At 45.8% G+C, this 23,198-nt stretch overlaps 1 protein-coding gene across 1 annotated transcript in view; it reads right to left on the bottom strand.

Annotated features, from left to right (window-relative positions):
- Positions 1-21,016, bottom strand: part of MMP24 (matrix metallopeptidase 24) — a gene marked incomplete at both ends in the record, with an annotated part of 41,619 nt that extends 20,603 nt beyond the window's left edge. The window contains 4 exons of the mRNA XM_082292571.1: positions 9,918-10,222; positions 12,223-12,339; positions 18,424-18,572; positions 20,918-21,016. Of these exons, the coding sequence (XP_082148697.1) occupies positions 9,918-10,222; positions 12,223-12,339; positions 18,424-18,572; positions 20,918-21,016 (670 nt within the window). The remainder of the gene's footprint in view (positions 1-9,917; positions 10,223-12,222; positions 12,340-18,423; positions 18,573-20,917) is intronic.
- Positions 21,017-23,198: the final 2,182 nt, after the last annotated feature.

The following is a 23,198-nucleotide window of genomic DNA, read 5'->3' as shown; positions in this document are numbered from 1 at the left end:
CTGTGGAATTCTGTGGAAAACAGCTTTTCTATCTAAAAAGGAAGAAAATACATGTTAAAAAGAAATACAGGTGTCACTTTGTTCATAAGCAATTATTGTTGCTTGTAGCAATGAACATGATGCTTCTCAAGGAATCACTGAAAACTGAAGAGCATGTGAACAGCTTCACTAGAGAAAGAAGGAGTGATCTGCAGTTCTAACAGCAACTGTACCACAGCTACATTAAACTGATCCCCATGAGACCAAGTGACTGCAGAAGGACAAAGAGCCACATTGTGTTACAAATGTGAAAGGTAATTTGCCTTTATTGCCCAAAAGGCAGCGTGCAAATCAGGGCTGGTAGCTGTGCTACACACCTTACTAATGGTGCAAGCTGGACTTTATCTGACATGCATGGAGGACACTATGAGGACAACCTCCTGCAGAAATTCAGAGGAAAAACACAAACTAATGGTCTGCAGTGGTGAGACCAAAAGTGGCAGAGTGGGCAGCCAGAGAGTTGTGCCACTTCAGCTGGCTCAGCAGCCTGACAGTCAGCAGAGTAAGAGCATTCTGCTGAAAGATTAACCCCATCTTTCACAAATGTAGGTGGTAATTCCATAAACAATTCAATATCAAAGAATTACTGATCCCAAAATGAAAATTCCTATTTGCCTATTCCAGCATAGAATTTAGTCAAACAGATGGTAAAGCAGCAAAGAAAAAAAAAACACAGAAACACAAAAAATGTAGATATGACTTTCATTCCATCAGTCTTGAAAAGGAGCTATTATTTATATTTTAAAAGTATTTAAACACAGCAGGGTTTATAGACAGAATTCAGTCCTGACCCAGCAGTGGAAACACCAGAGGGTAACTAAAAAGCCCTAGGTCCTGGCATAAACAGTACGGACAAACCAATCTGTGCTACTTGGAATCCTTTTCTGCCCATCAGGTTGAAATGAAATTTAATTCCTGATGCTGGCAACAGAGCAAGTGTTGTTCTGGAAGCTGTGAGAGTAGCTCTGTGCCACAGAGAGGGTGTTCTCTAGAACGGGAGACTTTCTGTCTTTGCCCCCCCTGACACAGAAGTTCCTGATGGGGCTGTAAAGACTGAGCAGTACTGAGACACAAGAGAGCTGGGATGGAAGAGATTTCCCCCCTCAGAGTCATATTCGTGGTGGATGTGGGTACAGAAGGCAATACTTGTCTTACTGCTTTCAAACCTTGAGCTCTTCTTCAGAAACAGGAGAGAAAAGAAGAAAGTAATTTAAACAACTCCCAAGTTTGCTGCTTGCATGTGATGTCAAAATCCAGAGCACTGGGTGTCATTTCCCTGCTGATGCTACAGTCCACCTCTGCCTGTGATGACCTGCAAACTCTTTTCAAGAATTCCTCTATTTTTCTTTTTCTTTCTTTCTTCCTGATGGCCTGTTGTTTTTCTCCTCCCCCCTTCAGCAAGTGGAATGCAGCAAGTTTATTAAACACACTGCTCTATTTTGGCTAATTTCACATCATCAGTTTCTGCTTTACAAAAGGGAAGTGACAAAAAGAGACTTTCTGGCTCACCTTGATTCTCATGACCTGTTTTTTTTCACAGTTGGGTTTTTTTCTTCCTTTTTAAGAGAATGACACATCATTTTGATCCTTACTGGCTCTTTTCTGTGAATTGCAGAGTACTTCCTTCTCTGTGGAAAGAAGTAAAGTACTTTACTTTGACTATACATAAATCCACAGGATTCCAAATACCTACAAAACTATATTCATACTCTGTGGATTGAGTGACTACTGACAAAAGCAATGGGATAACATTTTTCTTTAAAGAACACTATAAACATCAGGTGTACTGAGAAGTACCATCAGGTGTATTTACAAGTACAGTGTTTTGAAAATGGAATTTCGAGATGACCCCTATTAATGAATTTCAGCTGTAATCAATAACTAGCACTAGTTATTGCTAGTTACTGCTACAGGCTTTAAAATCCAGCCTGCACTGTGAAGCCACTGCTGTGTTTGTAGAATGACAGCAAACACACCAAAAGAAAGCACTACTTACAGAGAGGCTGTCCAGGGGCGGAGAGGAGAACCTGAAGACAGAAATCTTCCCCATGTGCTGATGGGCTTCCTCTCTTCTCCTTTAGGTTGACAGGACAGGGGTGCAATCTCAAGATGTTGCTGATTTAAGCTGCCTGATTTGATTTCTTTTTACTGTGGCTGGCTGTCTTGAAATCATGTGTCTATATCCCTGCTCAAATTTGTTCAACATTAGCACAGGATATGAGAGAGCTCTGGCTTACAGGAATGAGTCTCTCCCTAAGCAGCTACAGGATGAAACCAGTGTTAAGTAGGTATGTCCTGGAGACTAAACACTGGACTGGTCTTCAGTGAACAAAGTACTGAGTAACAGCGTGACATCAAAAGGCCCTGAGAGAATAAATTGAAATTTTAATACAATTTATGCCCCACTTGACTTCCAACATGTATATCAAATTCTTCCAGGTCTTCTGTGCTAAAGGACACGTGAGTAACTTCAAAGCAGCTCTGGTTTTTGCTCTGGAAAACGCTGATGCTCATTTTCAACAACAGTGTCAAAAGCCTGAAAAATAATGATGGATTCAAAATGCCATTTGTTAGAACAAAACTCTTTAGATGTGGAGATGTTCTGTACCTGAGAAATCAGAAAAAGAAAATTAAAAATCTACTTGGCAGCCAAACAGCACAAAAATTACACGCGTTCTCTGTTGTGAGTTACTCGTTGTATTCACACTCTGTAGATTGCTGGCTTCAGTACTTCCATAGAAAATGAACATGAGAAAATGTGGTAACATAAGAAAGAAATGAGACAAAGCGAGGCAAGATGCAGAGGAAACAGGAATTAATCAAGGAGAAAAGACTACCGAGTTCTGGCAATTTTCTGGGTGAAGGTACAGGGGGTTAAGGTGCATTTTCTTTTCCAAGCGGGCACTGCACTTGCACAAGGCAGGTAAGCAGGGAGCAAGCAGAGAGAGTCAACCTAGGAAAGTGGATGCCAATACAAATCTCAAAGAAAAAAAGAAAGCAACAGCTGGATACTCTGCATTCCTATTAGTTCCCTCCCTCCACATAAAATGTCACAACTGTAATCAAACAAAACAAATAGGATAAAGAACATTTAGCCAGCATTGTTTCCAAAGTGACTGGAAACACCTGGGAATCTTTGATAATGAGGAACTATATGGCTAGGTAAAAAGAAAAAGCCAAACCTACTGCTACATCCACCTTAATACCAGGGAATCTGCTGGATGTTCTAACATACATTCTATGTTTATAGGATTAGTCTAGTCAATGCTCCAGAAACCTTGTACATTCAGTTATTTAAAAAAAACATAAAAGGAACAGTCAGAGGTGGTTCTTCAAAAGGATTAAACATCTAGCAAAAAATATTGCCAGCTACCTTTTCATGCACCTGTGAGCATCACCAGTCCTCCCTCATGAAAGATTTCAATATTAAACAGTCCTGTTTTTAGAAGGGGACTTGGTGATAAAAACAGAGAATTTTATGAGCTGAATACCTTGTTATGGCTCAGAGTTGACACAAGAAATAATTGCAATTTGCTTTTTAGTTCTAGGAACTCCAATTCTGTCTATGGCAGTGCTAAAGAATTGTGGAAAACTGTAGATTGAAAGGCATGGCTGGAAGTCACCAAGTTTAACTTGCTGCTTCAAGCAGGGCTTATCTCAAAATTACATCACGTTGCTCAGGACATCATCCAGCCACATTCCAAAAGTCTCAAAGGATGCAGTCCCCACCACCTCTCCAGGTGCAGCCTCTGAGTTCTACCACTCTGTTGGTGAAGAAGTTTTTACCTTACACCCAGCTGGGGTTTTTCTTGCTGCAGCTTGTGCCCCTTGCCTTTTGTTCCTTTTTCTGGTCCTCCACCTCGTGTGCCTCTGTCCTCTCTCTAGTATCTCTTCAGGTGGAAGACTGCTATTAGATGATTCCTCCCCATCCTCCTCCTCCTCACCAGGCTGACCAAGCCCAGTTCCCCTGGTTTCATCTTGCTTACAGGGATACAAATGTCCAAAGAATCAAGAAGGTTTGTGATGTTAATACTGCCAGGACAGAAAACAGCAGATCTCCATTGAAGACACTGCTTTGAACACACTGATCAGCAGATTAAACGTCTGCTCAAAGCTCTGCATTCCCCCAAGCAGGCCTGTCACGATCACTGGCTGTCAGTAAGCTCCAAAATTAGCTCCCCCAATCAAAATTTTCTCCTTGAGATCCTTGCTGAATATTCACATTCGTCAGCCTAGACAGCATTTGGCTGTCCTGAAAAAGCTGCTCAGGTTCCTGAACATATGCCATGTCCAGATGGTGACTCCAGGAGTGCTTGCTCTGCTGTGCAGGTAAATGTCCACTGAAACAATGCTAGTTCTTGTGGTAGAATCACAGGGAGAAAGCTGTCCAATTCCTCTCTTCTGTAGCTGACAGAACCTTCCCAAAGGCAGTTCAGGCCCTTTTCCTCCAGAGCTTCTGCAGAAGCTCCTGCACTGAATTAGCACTGAGTTAGCACTGAAGGTGACCCGTGAGATCTCATCTCCCATACTGGTTCTGGCAGTGTCTTGCAAACTCTGGCACTATTTTTGATTGGCTTTCTTTCAGAAGTCCTGAACAGGAAGCTTTCCAAAAAAGACTCAGCAGGAACCCACTGGGATCTGTGGGGGACACACTCAATTGTAACAATTGTAAAATTTGTTTACTTGCTGTTAGCAAAGCTCAGCATTTCTTGCCGACATCTAAAAAGCTGCCACAGTAGTCATTCTACATTTACAGAGAGAACTTGGTACAGGTGTGGAAGAGAGGCACTGGAGGATGAACCCTGTGATCTGTACAATGATCACACAATGTGAAGCTGAGCAAAACTGGAGATGGTACAGAAATAACTCGTCAGCTGTGGGTGTTTCTTGAAGGAGCTGAAGTGGCTGCCCTGGGCACACTCCCACCTACAGCGCTACGTGGCAATATATAATAGGGAGGGTCTTAGAGGCCAACTCTGGGCATGGTGAAAGAAAGAAAATCTGGTGATCCCTGGCAGAGTATGGATACCCCAGTTCTTACCTCACTTTAGTATTAAAAAGATTCTCTCATCTAGCTGCAGGGGGTTGGCAGACACCACTGATTTAGTGGTATGGTGTAAGCAACATGCGTAACAGCAACATATTTTTGCTTTTAAACCACCAGGAGGAAGATTTGCCTGGACTTATTATTAATACTATTCATAATGTTAAACTGGAGATAAAAATTTACTCTCTGTAATTAACCTGGGTTAAACAAATGTTTGAGTTGTCAAAGGTGTGTAAGAGCTGCTATGTGTCCTGTGGATATTTAAAATGACAGAACTAACTTTCAGTCACTCAAGATTCCTTTCCAACTTGTTTTTGGAGTTACATACATCTATACTTATTATTTCCATATAAAGGATAGGAAATACTTGGTTTGGCCAGTTAATAATGGATTTCATGCATCACCTCTATGCTTGAGCCGAGTCAGGTGCCAAGAGAGAGAGATCCCAGCACTGTCAAGTCTCTTCACCCCCTTTCAGGCTTTTGCTGCCTGAGCAACGTGTCGGCGTCATGAGACTTGAGATAGGCAGTTCAAAGCCTGCTCGGCTGTTTCTACAGCACATTTCAAGTAAAAAATGTCCCAAACTTCAAGAAAGTAGTGGAAAATCGGGTGTCCCTTCTGATAAAACCAGCAGCTGGGACACTGAGACTGTGCTGACACATGCAGGTGACCAAATGCTGCGTCTGAGCAGCCAAGAGAGGCCCCGCGGCCAGGGAGCAGCTATACTGCAGGTCCTGCTGAAAGACAGGGACGCCAAACACAGCTTCACCTGCCTGCATGTGCCAGGCAACAAAGCCTAACAAGTCTGGGACCAGCTAAAGGCCAAGAGCTGCTTTCATTGCCACTGAAGAGCACCTTCCAGGAAAAGCATGATGTAAGTCCCACCACTGCAACCATGCCAGCTGCTCCTCATGTGTGGTTGTGTACATGATTTATCACTAAATGTAAAAAACATGCTCCCCCTCTTTTTCAGTTGCATCTTGTTTGCCACATCACTTCCCTGATTTGCCTTGGTTCCTCCAAATTCCAATGTTCTGCTTCGTGCTCCCAGCTGCTCCCATCGACATTGTCACCGGAAAACAAATGAATTCTGCACCCCATGATCCCAGTTAATAAGAGCTGCTCCAGGAGTTCAACTTCCTACCTTTTGCCCATCCTCATCATAAGATTATCTAAATTAATCTTCCACAGCTTGCTTATGAGAATGCCAGAGAAGGCAGTACAATTATGAAGAGAAATCAGCAATCACAGTTTGGAAGTACAGTCTTACTCGGCTAAAGAAACTGAATGCCTGAGTGGAATTGTAACTATTATCCAGGGGGAAGGAAACTTTGCATTCACTTTGAGAGCCTATGCAGGGATCATTCTTCACAGCAGAAGAAAATAGAAGGGTTGGTGCATGTGCCCCTATTACCAAGGGCTCAAGAGGACAACCAACAGCACCACAGCTATTATAATTACACCAATAATTTTAAGGGACATGGTAGAGGCCATGCTGTCCACAAGGGCAAAATCAGTATAATGATGACAAAGCAAAATGATAATGAGTATATAAATCCCAACTAACTATCCCCTAGCTGGGATGATAAAGTTGCCAATAACCCCAGTGGATTACCACAAGGCATCTTTACAAGACAGAAGCCTTCATCAACAGGATACACCACATTCTCCATGTACAAATTGGAGACGGCTGTTTGCATAGAAAGATCTGCTGAAATCATTCTTATTTTTCCTGACTGGATAAAATTTCATGTGAAACATTTCACTTTTATCCATATAATTTGTACTGCTAGTGAAGACTGCAAAGCAGCTCTTCTGTGGGGTGACAGCTGCTTCCAAACACAGACAGGCTGGACCTCTGCAGGTGCCACAATACAGTGTAACAAATGCAGACCCACAAAAGCAAATCTTCAGATCAGACTGTAATAACTGTAATAAAACTATATGGATAAGAGATCAGCCAAATATTCTAAGGATCTACAGCACTCGTTTCAGCATTCTGCTCCGCTGACAGGAGATTTATGTTCACAATTGCAAGGCTAAGAGAGCTCCGAGGCAGAATACTCAAATTTTCCCTTCAACTAATACACATTCTTGTCAGGAATGGAACATTTTACACTGTGATATTTTGTGGGTTGATGTAAAGATACCACTGTTACCTCAGTCTTATTTCAAGATTCTTATAATCATTGAACAGATAGTGAGTGGCCAAACCAGTTTCTCTTTTGCATGTGAATAAATGAGAGCTTTGCTAATGATTTACTGGTAGAGGTTTTTTATTTTTTCACTGAGGCTTCTTCAGTTTCAGACTGATCAACCCCGTTGCCACAAAATACGTATCTTAAGGACAAGCAAGACCATGTTTGAAGAAATACTTCCTATTAAACAGATGACACTGTCCCCATTAATACCTTATTTTCAATGAAAACAGGCAGTGAACTGAGCAGGAAACCTCTGACCAAGAAGAAACTCTTCAAGCCCTGCTAAAAGCATTTCAAATAGAACACATCAAGAGGTGAGAACCTGAAGCTAGTGACTGCTCCAGTGACAAGGAATAGTGAAACAGAAGGAAATCCCTCCCTAAAGAGGTCTGGATCATACAGTGAGGAATCAGGACATCTTCACAACCGCACACTAAAGATAAGGATGCAGGCAAAACCAATTTCCTCACACAACATGCCTATAATGCTCTGACTACAGCCTTACCCCGTCCACCCTCAAAACATCAAACTCCCCTTCTACCATCAACACTTCCCCCAGATAGAAGGGAAAAGTACAACCCCACCATTCTCAACATCCTCACTGGTGGCTTTTAAAAAGAGCCTGTGCAGCCCAGTCTATGCAGATGGTTATCTGAAAGCAAATAAATACACAGGTGACATCCTCTGAATAGGAAATCTCAATTCATCTATTAATTCTTACACAAAGTGCACACCAGCCCCTCAAATACCAATCCATGCACTTTGAGGACACCACTCATGACAGTCACTCAGCACACCAGAAAAATACACCATTTTTGAAAGAGCCACATGGATAAGAATAGCATAAAGAATAGCTGTTGTAAAAAGAGAGACCCTCTACTCACTGTATGCACTGCTCTCAAACACCATCCTAAAAACTGCATCAAAATAAATCCTCAAAGAAGTGATCACCTATGGTAGAACATCCTACCAAAGGATGGAAAGTCTTCTGCAGAGCCACCCCTGCCAGCCTTTAAGCTGGTTCCCAACCTTGCTAAGTTTATCTCAGAAGTAAGCCTTTTGTGCAGAATGTGAGAATAGAAAAAAACAAGTACAACTTGTCAAAACCTTCCCTTCCACCTTCCTGTAAGGACCTTCTACCCCAGACACCAGCACTCCCAGGTCTCATACGTGGGCTTTCCTGAGAAGTCATATCCAATACCTGGGCCTCCCACACTCCCACACTCGAGCTCAAATAACTACTGAGACCAGACTGAAGTGACATAGGGCACTGACACACACAAACACACCTCCCTGCTGCAGCTCTCACAAGGTAACCACTCAGTCTCTGACTGTCTGTCACTCCTGATCCTGGAGGGAGCCCTCCAGCCACAAACCTAGGAACAAACATTTCTAACATTTCAAGACAGCAAAACACTGCTTCTGTGTCACACTGTAACCTCCCATAGCCTCCACACTCTCCCCCGCTCCACACCCCAGCTCTCTCTTTCTCAGCCTACACCTCCTCTAGTCATTTACACATGCCAGGAAACATTACTTCTCTTTCTCTACAAAGACAAGTATCATATCATTTCTGCTTTCCTACAAATTAGCACTCCCTCGCTGAACCTGACAGCTCCGTTTCCTGTCAAAGACGATCTGACACCGACTCACAACTCTGAGGGATTTTCCCCATTTGCAATCCAGTCTGAAAGCAAGCTGTCAGGCCTGAAGGTGGCTTGTGTGCCTGAAAGCTTTTCTTCTTTTCAAACGACACTGTTTGGTCTAATGAAAGACATCACCTCTGCATATGTCCTATGGCATCATGGGCACAACAACATTGCTGTTTTTATACAGTTTAAAAATCAAGACATATTTACAGTCCAAGTAAACTTTTATCAAAATATCAAAACATGATTTTGAATCCCTAAAGACTTAAAGACATGCCATTCTTCCCAAACCATTATGACTGTGGAAACTGGAGAGCTATTTTGTGAGGCCACTGTGAAATTCTGATTATCAGCCTGAACTTTCTACAAGGTGTCACTATCCTCAATCAAAGGTTTGAAAATAGAACAGAAAGAGCTCATTGCCTTTAGAGAGTGAGATAAAGCTAGGAAGATGCAGAAAGTCTTCATGCTTAATAAGATAAAAACAGTTGCCACAATCATCAGTCTTCCTTAACTAACCAGCCAGCCCCAACCTCCAACAGGAGGAGGAATTCCAGAGTGTGAGAAAACAAATATGGATCAAAACAACTTAACATTCTAATGTCTTCACTCTCAACTTTCTATTCACCATTACGACTGACTCTAATTGCCCTTGATAAGTACCCGACTTGATACAATTTCAACACTCTTCTGTTCATCTTTTCCCTCCCAGCGTTGTGGTTTTTGTAGCAATTAAGGCCCAAATCTTGAGAGATGTAAGAAGCCAGCAGACACACTCTTCTGTTCACTCCTAAAATTCACACCATGCACAGCCACAAACTGAAAATATTCTTTTCCCATTTAAGATAGAATACATGTTTAGAAAGCATCTGAACGAGTGTATGGGAGGTGAAAGTTCTACCAAATACTTTCTAGTTGAAAGCCTGTCAGTGTGTCTGCATCCAACTTATCCTTGCTGGGAAAGATGACCTGCACTCTTACCATCATGATTAGAATTTCCCAGGGTCCATGGCTCATCTGAGTCAAAGTGAGTGTCTCCTCCAATTCCCGGTCCAGGAAAGTACGCGTGAGCCAGGAATCCACCTTCTCCATCAAACGGAGAACTGTCTCCATGGAAACCAGAAGCAAAAAATATCATAATATCTGCCTCCTTTCTGTCATTTTTAATTTCATGGTAAGGGACCTCTTCAAAGGTAAGTGGTGTCACTCTCTGCCAAACATCAAAGGCCTGACGAATGGCCCTCCTTGTATCAATCTCGCCAACCTTGGGGGTGTAGTTGTGTACACTGTGGGAACGAGAAAGAAGGGATGTTTCAATTTGCAGAACACATTTGAGGCTTACCAATATATAGCCACATGGTTTCAACTTTCAAAGGGAATTTTTTTGCAGACACTACTCTGCGCATGCAAAGTTTTGCTGTTACAAAGAAAGTTACCAACAAAACTACCACGCTGATGTGAAGTCTACATTTATTAACAAGAATCTTCATAATGCTTTAGTTGATTTTGGATCACTTCCTAAAAACCTGACAACCTTTCAAATCCGGGTGTAGACAGCTGAGTAATTTTAAAAAAAATGTAAATTATTTCAGATTTTGTCTGAAGTTATGCTAAGATGGAACCTACTACATGAAAAAAAAACCTGACCACTAAAATTCATTTTGAGAAACAAACTTCCGGTAAACTACACAACCTTACTTATATGACCCGCTTCATTCTCTGAACTACTTAAAATATTTTAGAGCTCATAAGAGTGATGGATCTGCCAGTTTTGTGCAGCCCAGTCCAAGACAGCTAAAGATACAGAGTTTGGGGACAGTAAGGGGCATTTAACTGCACATAAATTTCCCATAATTCTAAACTTTATCTTAAAAATGCTGTTCATGATGTGTTTTGTGTGTGTGCATATAATAGCCTCATGATCTATTAAACTTGACCTCGGGAATATGAAAGATCTATGTCATGGGAACAATTTTTAGTCTTTAATGAAGCTGGCTCAATTTGATGCAAACACACTGTAACACATTCAGTGATGAATCAAGACACCCATCACTGGAATGCACACCACAAATACTGAAATTGGAAAGCTAAACAACTACTGGTTTGACAAAGGCAGCAGTGCAGCCATCTGCCAATCTGCTTCTCTTGCTTATGCATATGCTTAAGACATATTTTATTTATATGATTCCATACCATTTTTCCCCAAGGTCCAGAAAAGGTTAGAAGAAGGATCTGACTCTCAGCCCTTCGCATACAGAAGGTGTCCCTTTACAATTCGAGTTAAAGTAATAATTATTGGTGGAAGCTTTGAACTAGTCACCAGAACAGGTCCCTCCTCCCAGTCTCTGCAGTCTCTCACCATTACTTGAAGCATCCTCCTCCTTTCTCAGAATTCTTGGCAGAAGCGACTGAATGCCCCAGTCCCTGACCCTCTTTCCCTTCACACCATCATTTCCTACACATTCTGGCACTTTCCCCATGCTGGTCACCCACATTTCTACCTCTTCACTGCTGACTCTCTTTCTGTCTTAGTCTTATCCAGATCTTCTCCCTAATGCCTACATCTCTAAATTTCATTCCTTTGCAATTTCCTTTCCTGCTCCAAAAATTTAGAAGGCTGTAATTTCAGCTAGAGGGTGGGTTAATTTTATTTTGAAGTGACATTCTTATTGCCAGAAACCTCCACTGGCCATCTTTCAGCAATTGCCTTTCAAAAGCTCACGGCCAGACTGACTCAGAACACTTCTCTGGGAAACTATCGCCCCTCTGCAACACTCTTGACACCTGTAGCTCACTTCAGCTGGCCTAATCTCAGCTGGTCTAAGCCTGGACAAAAGCAAGAGCTCTACTACAGGAGCAAAAGTAAAACCTCTGCAAAAATAAATGCTTCAAATCAGTAGAAGGAGAAAGCATCTTGTCCCCAAACAGTGATGTTCCTTCTGCTCTGATGGTTTATTGAAGGTGACACATGATCTAAAGGCTAGAGCCTTAGATTTCTAACAGAAGAAAAAGGGCCTTTTACTAAGATCTTCCTGCCAAAATTACACAACTGATGGCTGGGATTTAGGTGCCTTTACTGATCAGTTATTTCCTAATTGATAACAGACTCTTCAGTTAATCCAGTGCTCTGAAAGTATTCCCCTCCACCACATTCTGAGAATGAAAACCTGGGCTAGACATTACAGGGAGGATCCAGTTTAAATTTAAAAGTACTAACAAATTCTGCATGCCAAACAAGTACAGACCATTTTTTCCCCATCAAAAAGGGGGAGGGAGGGGGCTGTACCTGTAGGTTATGTGCTTCTGTCTCCACTTCTGGCCAGTGAGTGCATACCGTTTTTTCCTCCGGCTGTGACGTAGGTGGGGATGATCCGGGACTCCACACCGAGGCTTCTTCATCCACCTGCAAGTAAAGGAAAAAAAAAACAAGCTGTGCAAAGAGTTTGGAAAAGAGATTCCAAAGAACTCAGGAGGTGACTGGAAGTCCTCTGAGAGATGGCCAGTGCTGACCCCAAGAAGGGTTCAGTCCTGCCTCTGTCAGGTTTATCCTCTTAGCGCAGGGCTGTACACCCCACCTCTGCTGGCAATCCACACACCTCAGCACACCAAAACCACTTCATTTTTCCTTTTGGAAACACAGATTCCAGATCAGGTAGCCCCTATGCTTGACAAGAGCTTAATGATGATAATGCCACAAGCGACCCAAATCAAAATCGCAGGTGGGTGTGCCCTGGGATCAAACTCAGCTATCACCTACTGGATCCACTCTCCATCTGGTAAAGTGCTCCTGTGCCACTGAAAAACAAATCCAGTTCATACCTCACTAGGTAAAACTGAACAAGGGCAAGCACAACCCTTCCAGGTAATAACTAAGGCTTTCACCTGGAATGACCAGAACAGATCCCTCCAGTCTCTGGGTCACACACACCAAATGCCATTAGGTTCTCCCCATAATCCCTGACTCTTGATGTCACTCATGATGTAGGAAAGTCTAGTCTCTATTGCCAAGTGAACTGGAAGAGCAAAGGATCCTGTCCCTTGCACAGGGATTCAGGCAATATTGTCAGAGAAGTCCACTCTCCTTCCCTACCTCCTTTACCTCCAGCCTTGACAGATCTTTTGTTTCTTTCTTGTAGCAGCTTGGGGGTGGTCAAACACTGGCAGAGGTTGCCCAGAGACGTGGCAGAATCTTCATCCTTGGAGAGGTTTTGGAGATATTCAAAACCCAACTGGAAATGATCCTGGGCAACCTGCTCTAGATGTCCCTGTTTTAGCAGAGGGTTGGAGTAGATGATCTCAAGACGTTCCTTCCAACCTCAATGATTCTCTGACAGAGAATCAAGGAGAAATAGACTGTTCCTCAAAATACATTTGCTCGTGTGGGCACACTCCAGAGAAGCCAGAAGTGGCTTATGGAGAAACAAATCTGCCCATCACTGCATGTGGCAGCTGGGGAAGAAAGAAACAAGGACAGAGACTGAGGAGCTACAGGTACTGGTCTCCACAGGCCCCCAGTCACATCCTTTAAGATTTTGCAGTGCAGCCCAGGACAGGAGAGCAGAGCCCAGGAATAACACAAGCAGTCTCTGGCCACAGCCTCCCTAAGGCACTGCCTCAGCCACTGGAATTCTTTAGGCTTTTCATGCATTTGGCCCACTAACTCTGATGGCAAAGGCAACTGTCCAGTGTGACACAAAGCCCTTAAGAACACTTTGCAAGACATGCCACTGCCTCACTACACACAAGAAAAGCATTGTAGCCAGTCCTGGCCCACTTCTCACACAGGACACCAAATTCTCTCCCTCCTCCTCAGTAAGGTTTCTCCCACATCCTTGGCCACCCAGGGGCCAACTTTTGGCCTCCAAATGCAGACATTCCTCCATCAACTGTAGCCAGCCAATGGCAAGTAGCCCATGCTTGTGCCTAAACAATGTATATCTTATTCTTGTATTAGCCCCAGACCTTCAGGAGAGTCTCCCATCACCAGTAGATGGTTTACAAGACTTTTTACCAGGACACCTTTTAAATTTAAAGCAACCAGACAAACACTGTGCCTCACCAGAACATTCTTTCAGAACACACACACCTGCTCCCAATTCAGGCAGCCACACAGCTCTTTCCTGATTCTACTTCCTATATGTAACTCTGGTTGCTTATAAATTTCAGTGCAGTCATCTGTCATCATCTTCCCACCAAGAACAGAGAAAATGAGAGCTGTTATACACATTGCACTGTACCTGACAAGAACCCAAGCTGTGTATATAAAGGCAGCACAGATCTTCCCCACTTACATCACCTCACATTTATCAGCACTGTACATCTTTCAGAAATCCAGGCAACCTGTGGAAATTGGATCTGTCTTGCCCACACAACTGCTGCCACCTTCAAAGGAAAGCAGTACATCTAAGATTTGCTTTTAGATATATCAATTCAACCTGAACACACTGTGTTTTTCCAAGTGTCCTTTATTTGCGCTCTTTTGCATTGCTTCTAGCACTTTCCTAGCGAGACCTCACACTTACTGTCACCTCTATTCTCCCAGATACTTCCTGAGTTTTCAGGTTTTTTTTTTAATTCCACTCATATGTTATGATACAATGTTTTTATTATAACCTTATACAAGCCATAGTGTGAATCAGGTTTTCACCTCTTGAGCATCATGGGAACTCCAGTAGTCTGAACAGCACCATCATCAGGCCCTGACTATAGTCAGAAAAAAGCCTTCTGTTTTATCCTTACCAGTATCATCTAGGAGACAAAAATTTAACAGAGCAGTACTACCAAACCAGCCTACATGTGTAGAGAAGTCACTGGGGCTGTCCAGGGCAGTGCTGACACACCAGCAGGACCTCACACCTCAGCATCTGTTTCCTGTAAGAAAACCTTGGCAAGTTCCCAACACTTGCCCTATGCCCAGCTGGCCACAGGAATTCACCCTCCCACAGCTCAGTCCCCTGTTATCAAAGCCAGAGCTGCACAGAGACCCCACAGAAACTGAATTCCCTCCAACAGTCAAATTCCCTGCCCCTTCGCCAGCTCCAGGTACAGGCTGTTCCAGAGGAAGCTGCAATACCAACACCTGAGGCTTCAAGGACTTCTTGAGCCAAAGCTTCCAAGGTAGAGCTGCCAAGAGACTCATGCTGCCCCATGGCCCCTAACTACTCTCTCAACCCCATTTCACTTAGGCCTGTCTGAACCCCCATATTCTACCACTGTTTGTTCCAGAGTTCAGCTACTGCCTGTCTGAAGCCAAGTAACAGAGCCCAGGTACCTGGTTGGAGCTCAGCAGTACCCAAGCTGTCAACAACCTGAGCTAATGTCAAACTGAGAATGTTTATCTGGACCAGGGTACAAATCCAGCCATCTCTCCTCTCAGCAGGGCAAGTCTGTGGCAAAATATCCACAAAGCTGTAGCTTGCTGCTGTTCATCATCTGTAGCTGAGCTTTATGACAGTCATTCTCTACTGAGCAGTTTGGACAACCCTCTCTGTGTTCCAGGGGAAATCATCACATCAGAAACAACAAAAGACAATTACTTGAAGCAAGATTCAGATACTTATGGTTACTTCCCCCCCTCCCTATTTTTTTAAATGGGAACACTGGATCATCAAAATTTATACTTGGCACTCTTGAGGCGCAGACTATTGCATTCCTCCAGCTGCTTGGCATGAGAAAACAGGCAATTTCCAAAAGCACTGACATCCAGTTCTTGTCCAGACACAGCTGCTTTCCCCAGCTCAGGCTCCAAGCCCTTCACAAGACTCTCCTAAAGAGAGGAAGCTGTCACTCTCAATCCCCTACACTTGAGCTGGTGGGAGTGGTATCTTTAAACAGTTCTGGTGCACCCCAAGGTGAGAGAGCCGCACAACAGGCTCAAGACAAAGCACAACACACTTCCAATACAAGTAAGATCATTTCTCGGATCCCTCCAAGGCCATGTGATTGACCATAACAAAGACAAATCACCACTTCTGTTCAGCACCAGTGTGCCTTCTCTCCAGCATGCTCCAGGACTATATCCTTGCCCAGCTGCTCAGTTCAGCCCACCAGCTGCAGGCAGACACAAAATTTGCTGAGGCACCATCAGTTGCAGGGTCTGAGGAGGCCGTTTTATATATTCTCCCTGCTCTCTTTACAGGAAACTACATAGCCTCAAGACAGACCCTCTGCTGAATGGACTCCCACCCAACTTTCCTTTGGGGTACCAAAAAGCATCACCAGTGGTGGTGTTTCTTTCAATCTCCCACTAGCAGCACCTGCATGGTGACTTCTACATGCTCGGGTACCAATCTTGGGGGAAAAAACAAGCTCAGGATTTGAGGGCATGTGGGAAAGGAGACGAGAAACTTTAGGCTTCCATAATAAGTGTAAATAGAATATGCAGAATTTGTTGCCTAACAAAGAAACCACAGAAAATAATAACTTTGCACAACTCTGATTCTTACAGTCACTTTAAAGAGACAGAACTTATGGCACTGATGGACGTGACAGAAAAATTCTTAACTGAAGTCTCAAAACTCATACCACAGACTGAAACAACAGCTTAGTAAATGCTTGAGTAATTCAGAGCCCTTGCAGGCAGCCTGCCTTGCCAGCTCTTTTCCTTCTGCTCAGCTTCCACAACCAGGTCTGAGGAAGTGACAGCCCAACACAGCCCAGGCAGATGCCCCTCCAGCTCAAACAACAGGCTCACAGCTAACAGCAATCTGGACCTCTTTTTCCATTCATGCAATTTCTAGGCAAATTCCACCCTGCCATACAACATATGGACCCACTGACTCAGGACAGATGGAGGCAGAGCAACCCAACATGCCTCCAAAGCACACCAGAGTCTGGTTGCAGCTGAGGTATCAAGCTTTTGGAGACTTGAGGTTTCAGAAGAGGGAATCATCTGGGTTTTTCACTCATCAGCCTTTGGGTGTTCATGCACTGATCAACCCCTATCCATAAATACAAACCCACTAAAACGAGGGCAACACCTTCCTTTCCTTCAGAAAAACTTTTTCTTAGTAAAGCAGGTACTCCCACATGCAGTTTGCTCCTTTCCCCTGTCACCCACAAGGCAGCAGAAGCAGCTCCTTAACTTTCCAAACTAGCACCCCAATATCACAGCCCCTTCTTTCCCCATCCCCTTCCAAATCATCAGCATCCCAGATTCAAGCTTCTGCACACCAAATGCACACATAGAGCCTTGCTCGATGGCTCTGCTTCAGCATTCACCTACAAACCATGTTATTAATGGCAAAGAGATCTCAGATGGAAAATTCCCACCTTTAAAAAGCATTTTGTTTTCAACGCATTTGAAAAGCAAACAGGATTTTCTCAATGGAGAACAAGGAGCTCTTCCAGTGAGCTAAAGGAGGGAAGGTTATATTCACTGGAGAGGTAGTCCCAGCCCAGGACGATCCCCTCCTGCCCAATTCACTAATTTCTTCTGTTTCTCCCTCTTCTTGCAGTCTGGAAGGCATAAAACCAAACCCCTTTGTTCTTTACATTATTTGGTTACTTTGTGGACCTTTTTTTTGTGCTGTGGTGTCCCTTTTGCCAGCAGCGTGCCCTAAGAGGAGAGACTAAGAACCAGGCAGAGCATGCTCTGAAAAGGTCTGCTAATGTAGCAAGGGGCAGGGACAACTAGGCAGGGCCTAAGCAAGTTCCATTGGGCTTCCTCTTTTTGCTCACCATGAGATGCTTTTTCCCCCATAAAGCCTTAGGAAAACCTTCTCTGCATTCTGCTTTAGCCGGCAGATGCTCCCCAGACCAAGAGCAAATGGATCCAGCCATATACACAACACCCAAGTGACCAGACAAGGAGCCACTTCCACACCACCCTTTGCAGCCCACATTGATGCTAAGACTAAAGAACAAAGTCCCTCCAGCCCTGGTGATCTACACCAATTCTTCTGGGCTGCCAAAACTCTGATCACAAACAACAACACATGGTCAACATACAGCAGAGAACATCTAATGTCCAAAAAATGGCAACTATGGGCAGTTAAGTAGCCCTGACTATCATCATCAGACTACAATAACTCACTTCAGTTCAAACGACGGATCTCCACAAATAGCATCTACAGAGATACACAAATCCAATTAATTAAGAAATAGATTAGAAGCCATTTCTAGAGCCAGAATTTTAACCTAAATTCAGATGGAGATGGAAATAAATGAAACCCTTGATGTCCTCCACTTTTAGAAGCTCACAGGATTCATGCTTTGATTGTGCACCAGCAATGGGGATCTGTGTTCAAAGAACGACAGTAACAAGAGCTTCTCCTCACACTCACAAAAAATACTGTTGACAAAAAGAAAAGTGGAATTGTCCACATGTTTTTGTTAGACACACCTTTCAATAATCAAGACTTCTTTGATACAGTCAGTCAGGCAAATCTATCCCTTTTGAAGACTTCTTGCACCTGGAATAATTACCCAGGAAATATGACAATGCATTAAGAAAGACAAAGACAAAAGTAGCCTATATTAATCTTACTCAATAGTTGTCTGGTCCAAAACTCCTGTTACTGGGATTCCATAAAACTGTTGCATAGTGGCAACTGCAGACTGCACAGCTTTTCCCGACTGCAAGGCAGACATTTGGCTGTCAGATGGAAGTAAGTAGCCATAAGTTTTTAACCAACCCTGAAAAAGAAAGAAACAGATGGTAAGATGCCACAGTAAGTTTTCAACATAACAGTTCAGAACATTTCCTCAAAAGAAAAAGTGACAAACTAGCCCAAAAAATTCAGCCATCTCTCTTTTTTTTGGTTAGGTTTGGTAATACCAGCTGATCCCTAGGAAGGGCTGAAGACCCAGCTTAATATCACCTTTCCTGATGGGACAAGGCAGACCTACCAATCAAAAATGAACATCATCCCTACTGGGCAACTGGGGCAGACTTAGGTCTTGAGAGCACCAGAAATGCCCAAGAAGCTTTGTTCTTGTTCCAGGGACTTCCTGTGCACCCTGTCCCCTTGCCATCATGAGACTCCTCAGTCCCCACAGCAGCAAGCTCCCAAGAGCCCACTGCCTACCACCCACTCTGGACCATCATTCCAAGAAAACAGCTTAATAGCCCTGAGTTCAGCTTTGCACTTGCAATAGGCACAGGAATAATTCTAAAAAAACTCAAATGAACCAAAACAAACAAATAAACAACAAAAAAAAACCACACTCAGAAACTTTGAAGACTCTGATTAGGTGGGTGTTTCCTCTACCAACAGCTAATACCAGCAAACTGTCAGAACAGGAAAACAGCCAACTCTCCTCAAGGAGTTCTGTCCCTTTTCCCTGCCTCCACCCTAAAACGCAGCCTGAGATAAAACCATGTGTCAAACTTGTCAAAATGCTAAGGACAGCATTTTCAAAAACACACATTAATTCAGGGGTTTTTTTCCTCTCCTGCCTTCCCCTCCCTCACTTTGATACGGGGAGAAACCAGAATATTAAGTAATAATAATAACAATAGAATAAAAACTTGTTTTCATAAACCTTTCCCCATAACTTTTCATGCACACCCCCTAGTGCTTCATTCTTCTGGTTGATTCAACACTTAGACCAGGATTAATATGAGACCAACATATATCCCATAAGCTTTTTCCCAATTTGTCTGACCCGCAGGACAGTCCTCACCACATAAGCACTGATAAATCATCTGCATGCACTGTTCTTCCACTGACAGCATGATCACTCTGGGAAAGGGGAGAGAAGAGGCTTGTTCTCCCTTAACATAACACAGCAGCAGGAAAGGGGCTCAAGTCAGGAGAAGCACAAGTGGGAGAACAATCCCTGTTTCTTTGTGGCAACAATAAGATGCCAGAAGCCATTAGGCAGAGAGAAAGGAGGCCTTGCTTCCAAAGCAGGAGAAAGAATCATAGAAGGATTGGAAGCCCATCTCATTCCACTCCCCTGCCATGGCCAGGCACACCTTCCACTATGGTCTACTTGGTTGCTCCAAGTCCCATCCAACCTGGCCTTGGACACTTCCACGGATCCAGGGGCAGCCACAGCTTCTCTGGGCACCCTGTGCCAGGGTCTCACGGCCCTCACATTCCTTCCCAATCTCCCATCCATCCCTGCCCTCTGGCAGTGGGAAGCCATTCCCCCTTGTCCTGTCCCTCCATGCCTTGTCCCAAGTCCTTCTCCAGCTCTCTTGGAGCCTCTTTAGGCACTGGAAGGGGCTCTGAGGTCTCCCCAGAGCCTTCTCTCCTCCAGATGAACACCCCCAGCTCTCCCAACCTGGCTCAGAGCAGTGGAGTGCCAGCCCTCAGAGTATCTCTGTGGCCTCCTCTAGCCTTGTGCCAGCAGCTCCTCGTTGGCCTCGTGTTAGGAGCCCCAGAGCCACAGGCAGTGCTCCAGGTGGGGTAGAGAAGCGACACGAGAGCACGGGCTGGGCACGCCAAAGTTCCTCAAGGGCGGGCACATACAGTGTCACTAAACACGGACATTACCAATGGCTCCAGACAAAGCTAAGCTGCAAAACTGCTCCAAGACCATTTGCTACCCCTGCCTTGGCCTCTGACAAGCACAGCAATGCCGAAACACTTCATTATGACCAACATTAGCTGCCCTCCAGCAGCGAGGGCAGAGCACAGTAACCAAAACAGCTCGGAGAGGGGCTGGCCTCGCGTATCCCCCTTCCTTCCCGGCCGCACTCGGAGGCGGCAGCGGGAAAGGGGCAACACACGATGGCCACCTGGACACTCCGAGAAACTCCTCCCGGGGACTGATGCTCATGACCACACAGGAGGGGCACGGCTGCTTCTCCAGCTGATCCCCAACTTGCCGAGGCGCGGCCGGAAGAGCTGTGCCCGCACAACCGAGCTCAGCCCGGCCCTGCGGGAGATGATGGAAGGTTTCTGGCGGAGGAGGCGGAGGAACCGCTGCCCGCCCGGCTTTCCGGCCCACCCCGCGACACCCAGCGCACATCGCGGCCCCGGGACGCCGGTGGCAGCCGCGGCCCCGCCCGGCCCCGCTCGCGTACCTACCCGGCCGGTGCTGGTGTCGGCGGCGGCGCGGAGCAGCGCGCAGAGCAGCGGCAGCAGCGGCCCCGCCGCGCCCAGCGCCCGGCGCGGGCAGCGCGCCATGGCCCCGGCGGGGCCCGGGCCCGGGTCGGCACCGGCGGGGCTCGGAGCGCTCCGGCCCCGGCGCCGCAGCTGCGGCTGCGCGGCTGCCCGGAAGGGGAAGGGGGAAGGGGGACGGGGAAAGAGGAAAGGGAAAGGGAAAGGGAAGGCGGGCAGCGGAATCCGCTGTTTCCTCTGCCGGTCGGCCCGGGGCTGCCCCGCGGGGAGCACCGCCGCGGGTCGCCGGGACCGGCCGGCGTGTTGCAAAGCGTGGAATAAGCCAGGTTTTCTGAAGAAAGGCTGTTCGTTGGTGTCTGATCTTTGAGACCATCTCCGGAGAGAATGTGATGCCAGCTGCGGGTAGCCGACAGCAGGACAGCTGGAGGGGCAGTCAGCAGGGACATTGCTCAGGGAATGAGGGCTATGTTGTGCAGAAATTTACTAGCTCGAACTTGTAGAAGGCCTTCCCAGATGAACTGCTATGTACCAGAGGTAGCAGGCGGCAGATCAAGCTCAGCCACGAACTTCGCCAGTCTCTCTCCTTCCAAATGCACCCCATTTCCCAGGACACTTCCAGCACATCAGGATCAGCAGGACTCGCCCCGACACCTGCACAGCCAGCCCCGTCTCTCGCAGGCAGGAGCCCTTCCCTCCTGCCAGGCCAAACCATAGCTCCCTCCCGTTCGCCGGCAATTCGGTCTGCATGCAGGGAGGGCATTGCTCGCTGCGGGCAGCCAGTTCTGCCTCTGAGCAGCTTGGCACTTTGGAGCCTCTTCTCAGTCAGGTCAGCACTGGAAAGTACCAGCAGCCAGAAGATCTTCCCTCTGCTGCTTCAGCCTTGCAAGATCACTCTGGATTCTGTTCTGAGTTTTCTTCTTTTTTTCATGTCCTGTCCTGGATGGGAATGACAAACCCACGTTCCATTTGGGACATGCTGTGTAACTACTGGGGCTGTGAGGACGGAGGCAGACAGTGCTGCGTTCCTCTGTCCCCTCTGACCATCAGCCCCTGCCAGGACTTTGGGCAGAGACCTCCTTCTTCCCACCCTCACTGAGCACCTGCAGTTCTGCTCTGTAATCTTCAGTGCACTTCCCTGTAGGGATGTCCCCCTGCTCTCAAAATCACAGTCTATGCCAGCTGACATGGAGCTATTAAACCCTTTCCAGAATCTCTACTGTGACCCCAAAGCACTACAAGGATGAACTAGTTTTTGTTTTTGAAATGATGGAACTACAGAGGTATGGTTAAACCTTCTTTGGGGTGTGAGTTTCACTTGTTCCTTTTCTGCCTACCTGCCTTCCCCTGCCCAGGGCACTCTGCTGCACCTTGCCTGGTTTCTTACAGGCAGAGCCCAGCAGGTGCATGGCCTGGGCTCTGCTCCAGCTCTCAGGCAGCTCTCTCATTAAGGAAACTTCCCTGAGCATCCCGGAAGAACTCTGGCAGTCACACTCCCACCACCAGACTGTTCCTGCTGGCACCAAATCCCCTTCACAGTGGGCAGCTCAAGTGAGCAAAAGAGTGCTCCCATTGACTCCCTGCACTCTCCCCACTCTCACACAGTCAGAACAGGCTTCCCATAGCAGAGTCTCACACGTCTCATTCCACAAAACAATTTATTCACGATGCAGGAACACAGCTCGAGCCGGTGCCTCTGGGGAGGGACCTTGAACCCCTGGGCTTTTATCCCTTCACAGTCCAATCACACCAAAGTGTCGCAGTGACCACTCTTTGCAGCCCGGCCAGCCCCTGCGGTGTGCGGCAGCAGTGGGGAGCAGCCGAAGGCACAAAGCATTAAAGCTGCTCCTCTGGAGTTCAGCTCTGCCCAGGGGAGCTGAAGATCCAGATGCTACGGCTGTCAGCAGCCCCTACGAGGGAGAAGATAAAAGGTAGCAAGGAGGCTTGTCTCTGGATACAGTCCCAAGTTTACTCGCAGGAGGGACTCCAGGGAGAACAAGCGCCCCACAAACATGTACAACAACTTATAAAGGAGGGTGTTACAAAGGGAGTGGCCCGACCAGGGACCAATAGGGATCTCTGGGGGAGGGATATGGACAGGGACACACATACACACAGACCAATGGTCTTAACGGCCAGAGGGAAAGGGATCACATGCCCCAATGGCGCGTCGAGGTTTAGGGGATTTCCAGAGGGGAGGTGTCAGAAGGGGCAGGGTCTCCAGGGATTGACAAGAACCAGGGAGGGAGGG

The sequence above is a fragment of the Coloeus monedula genome (genome assembly GCF_965178545.1).
Source record: "Coloeus monedula genome assembly, chromosome: 17".
NCBI lineage: Eukaryota > Metazoa > Chordata > Aves > Passeriformes > Corvidae > Coloeus > Coloeus monedula.
Note: the sequence above shows the minus strand (reverse complement) of the source record. Positions and strands in the feature narration are given on the sequence as shown.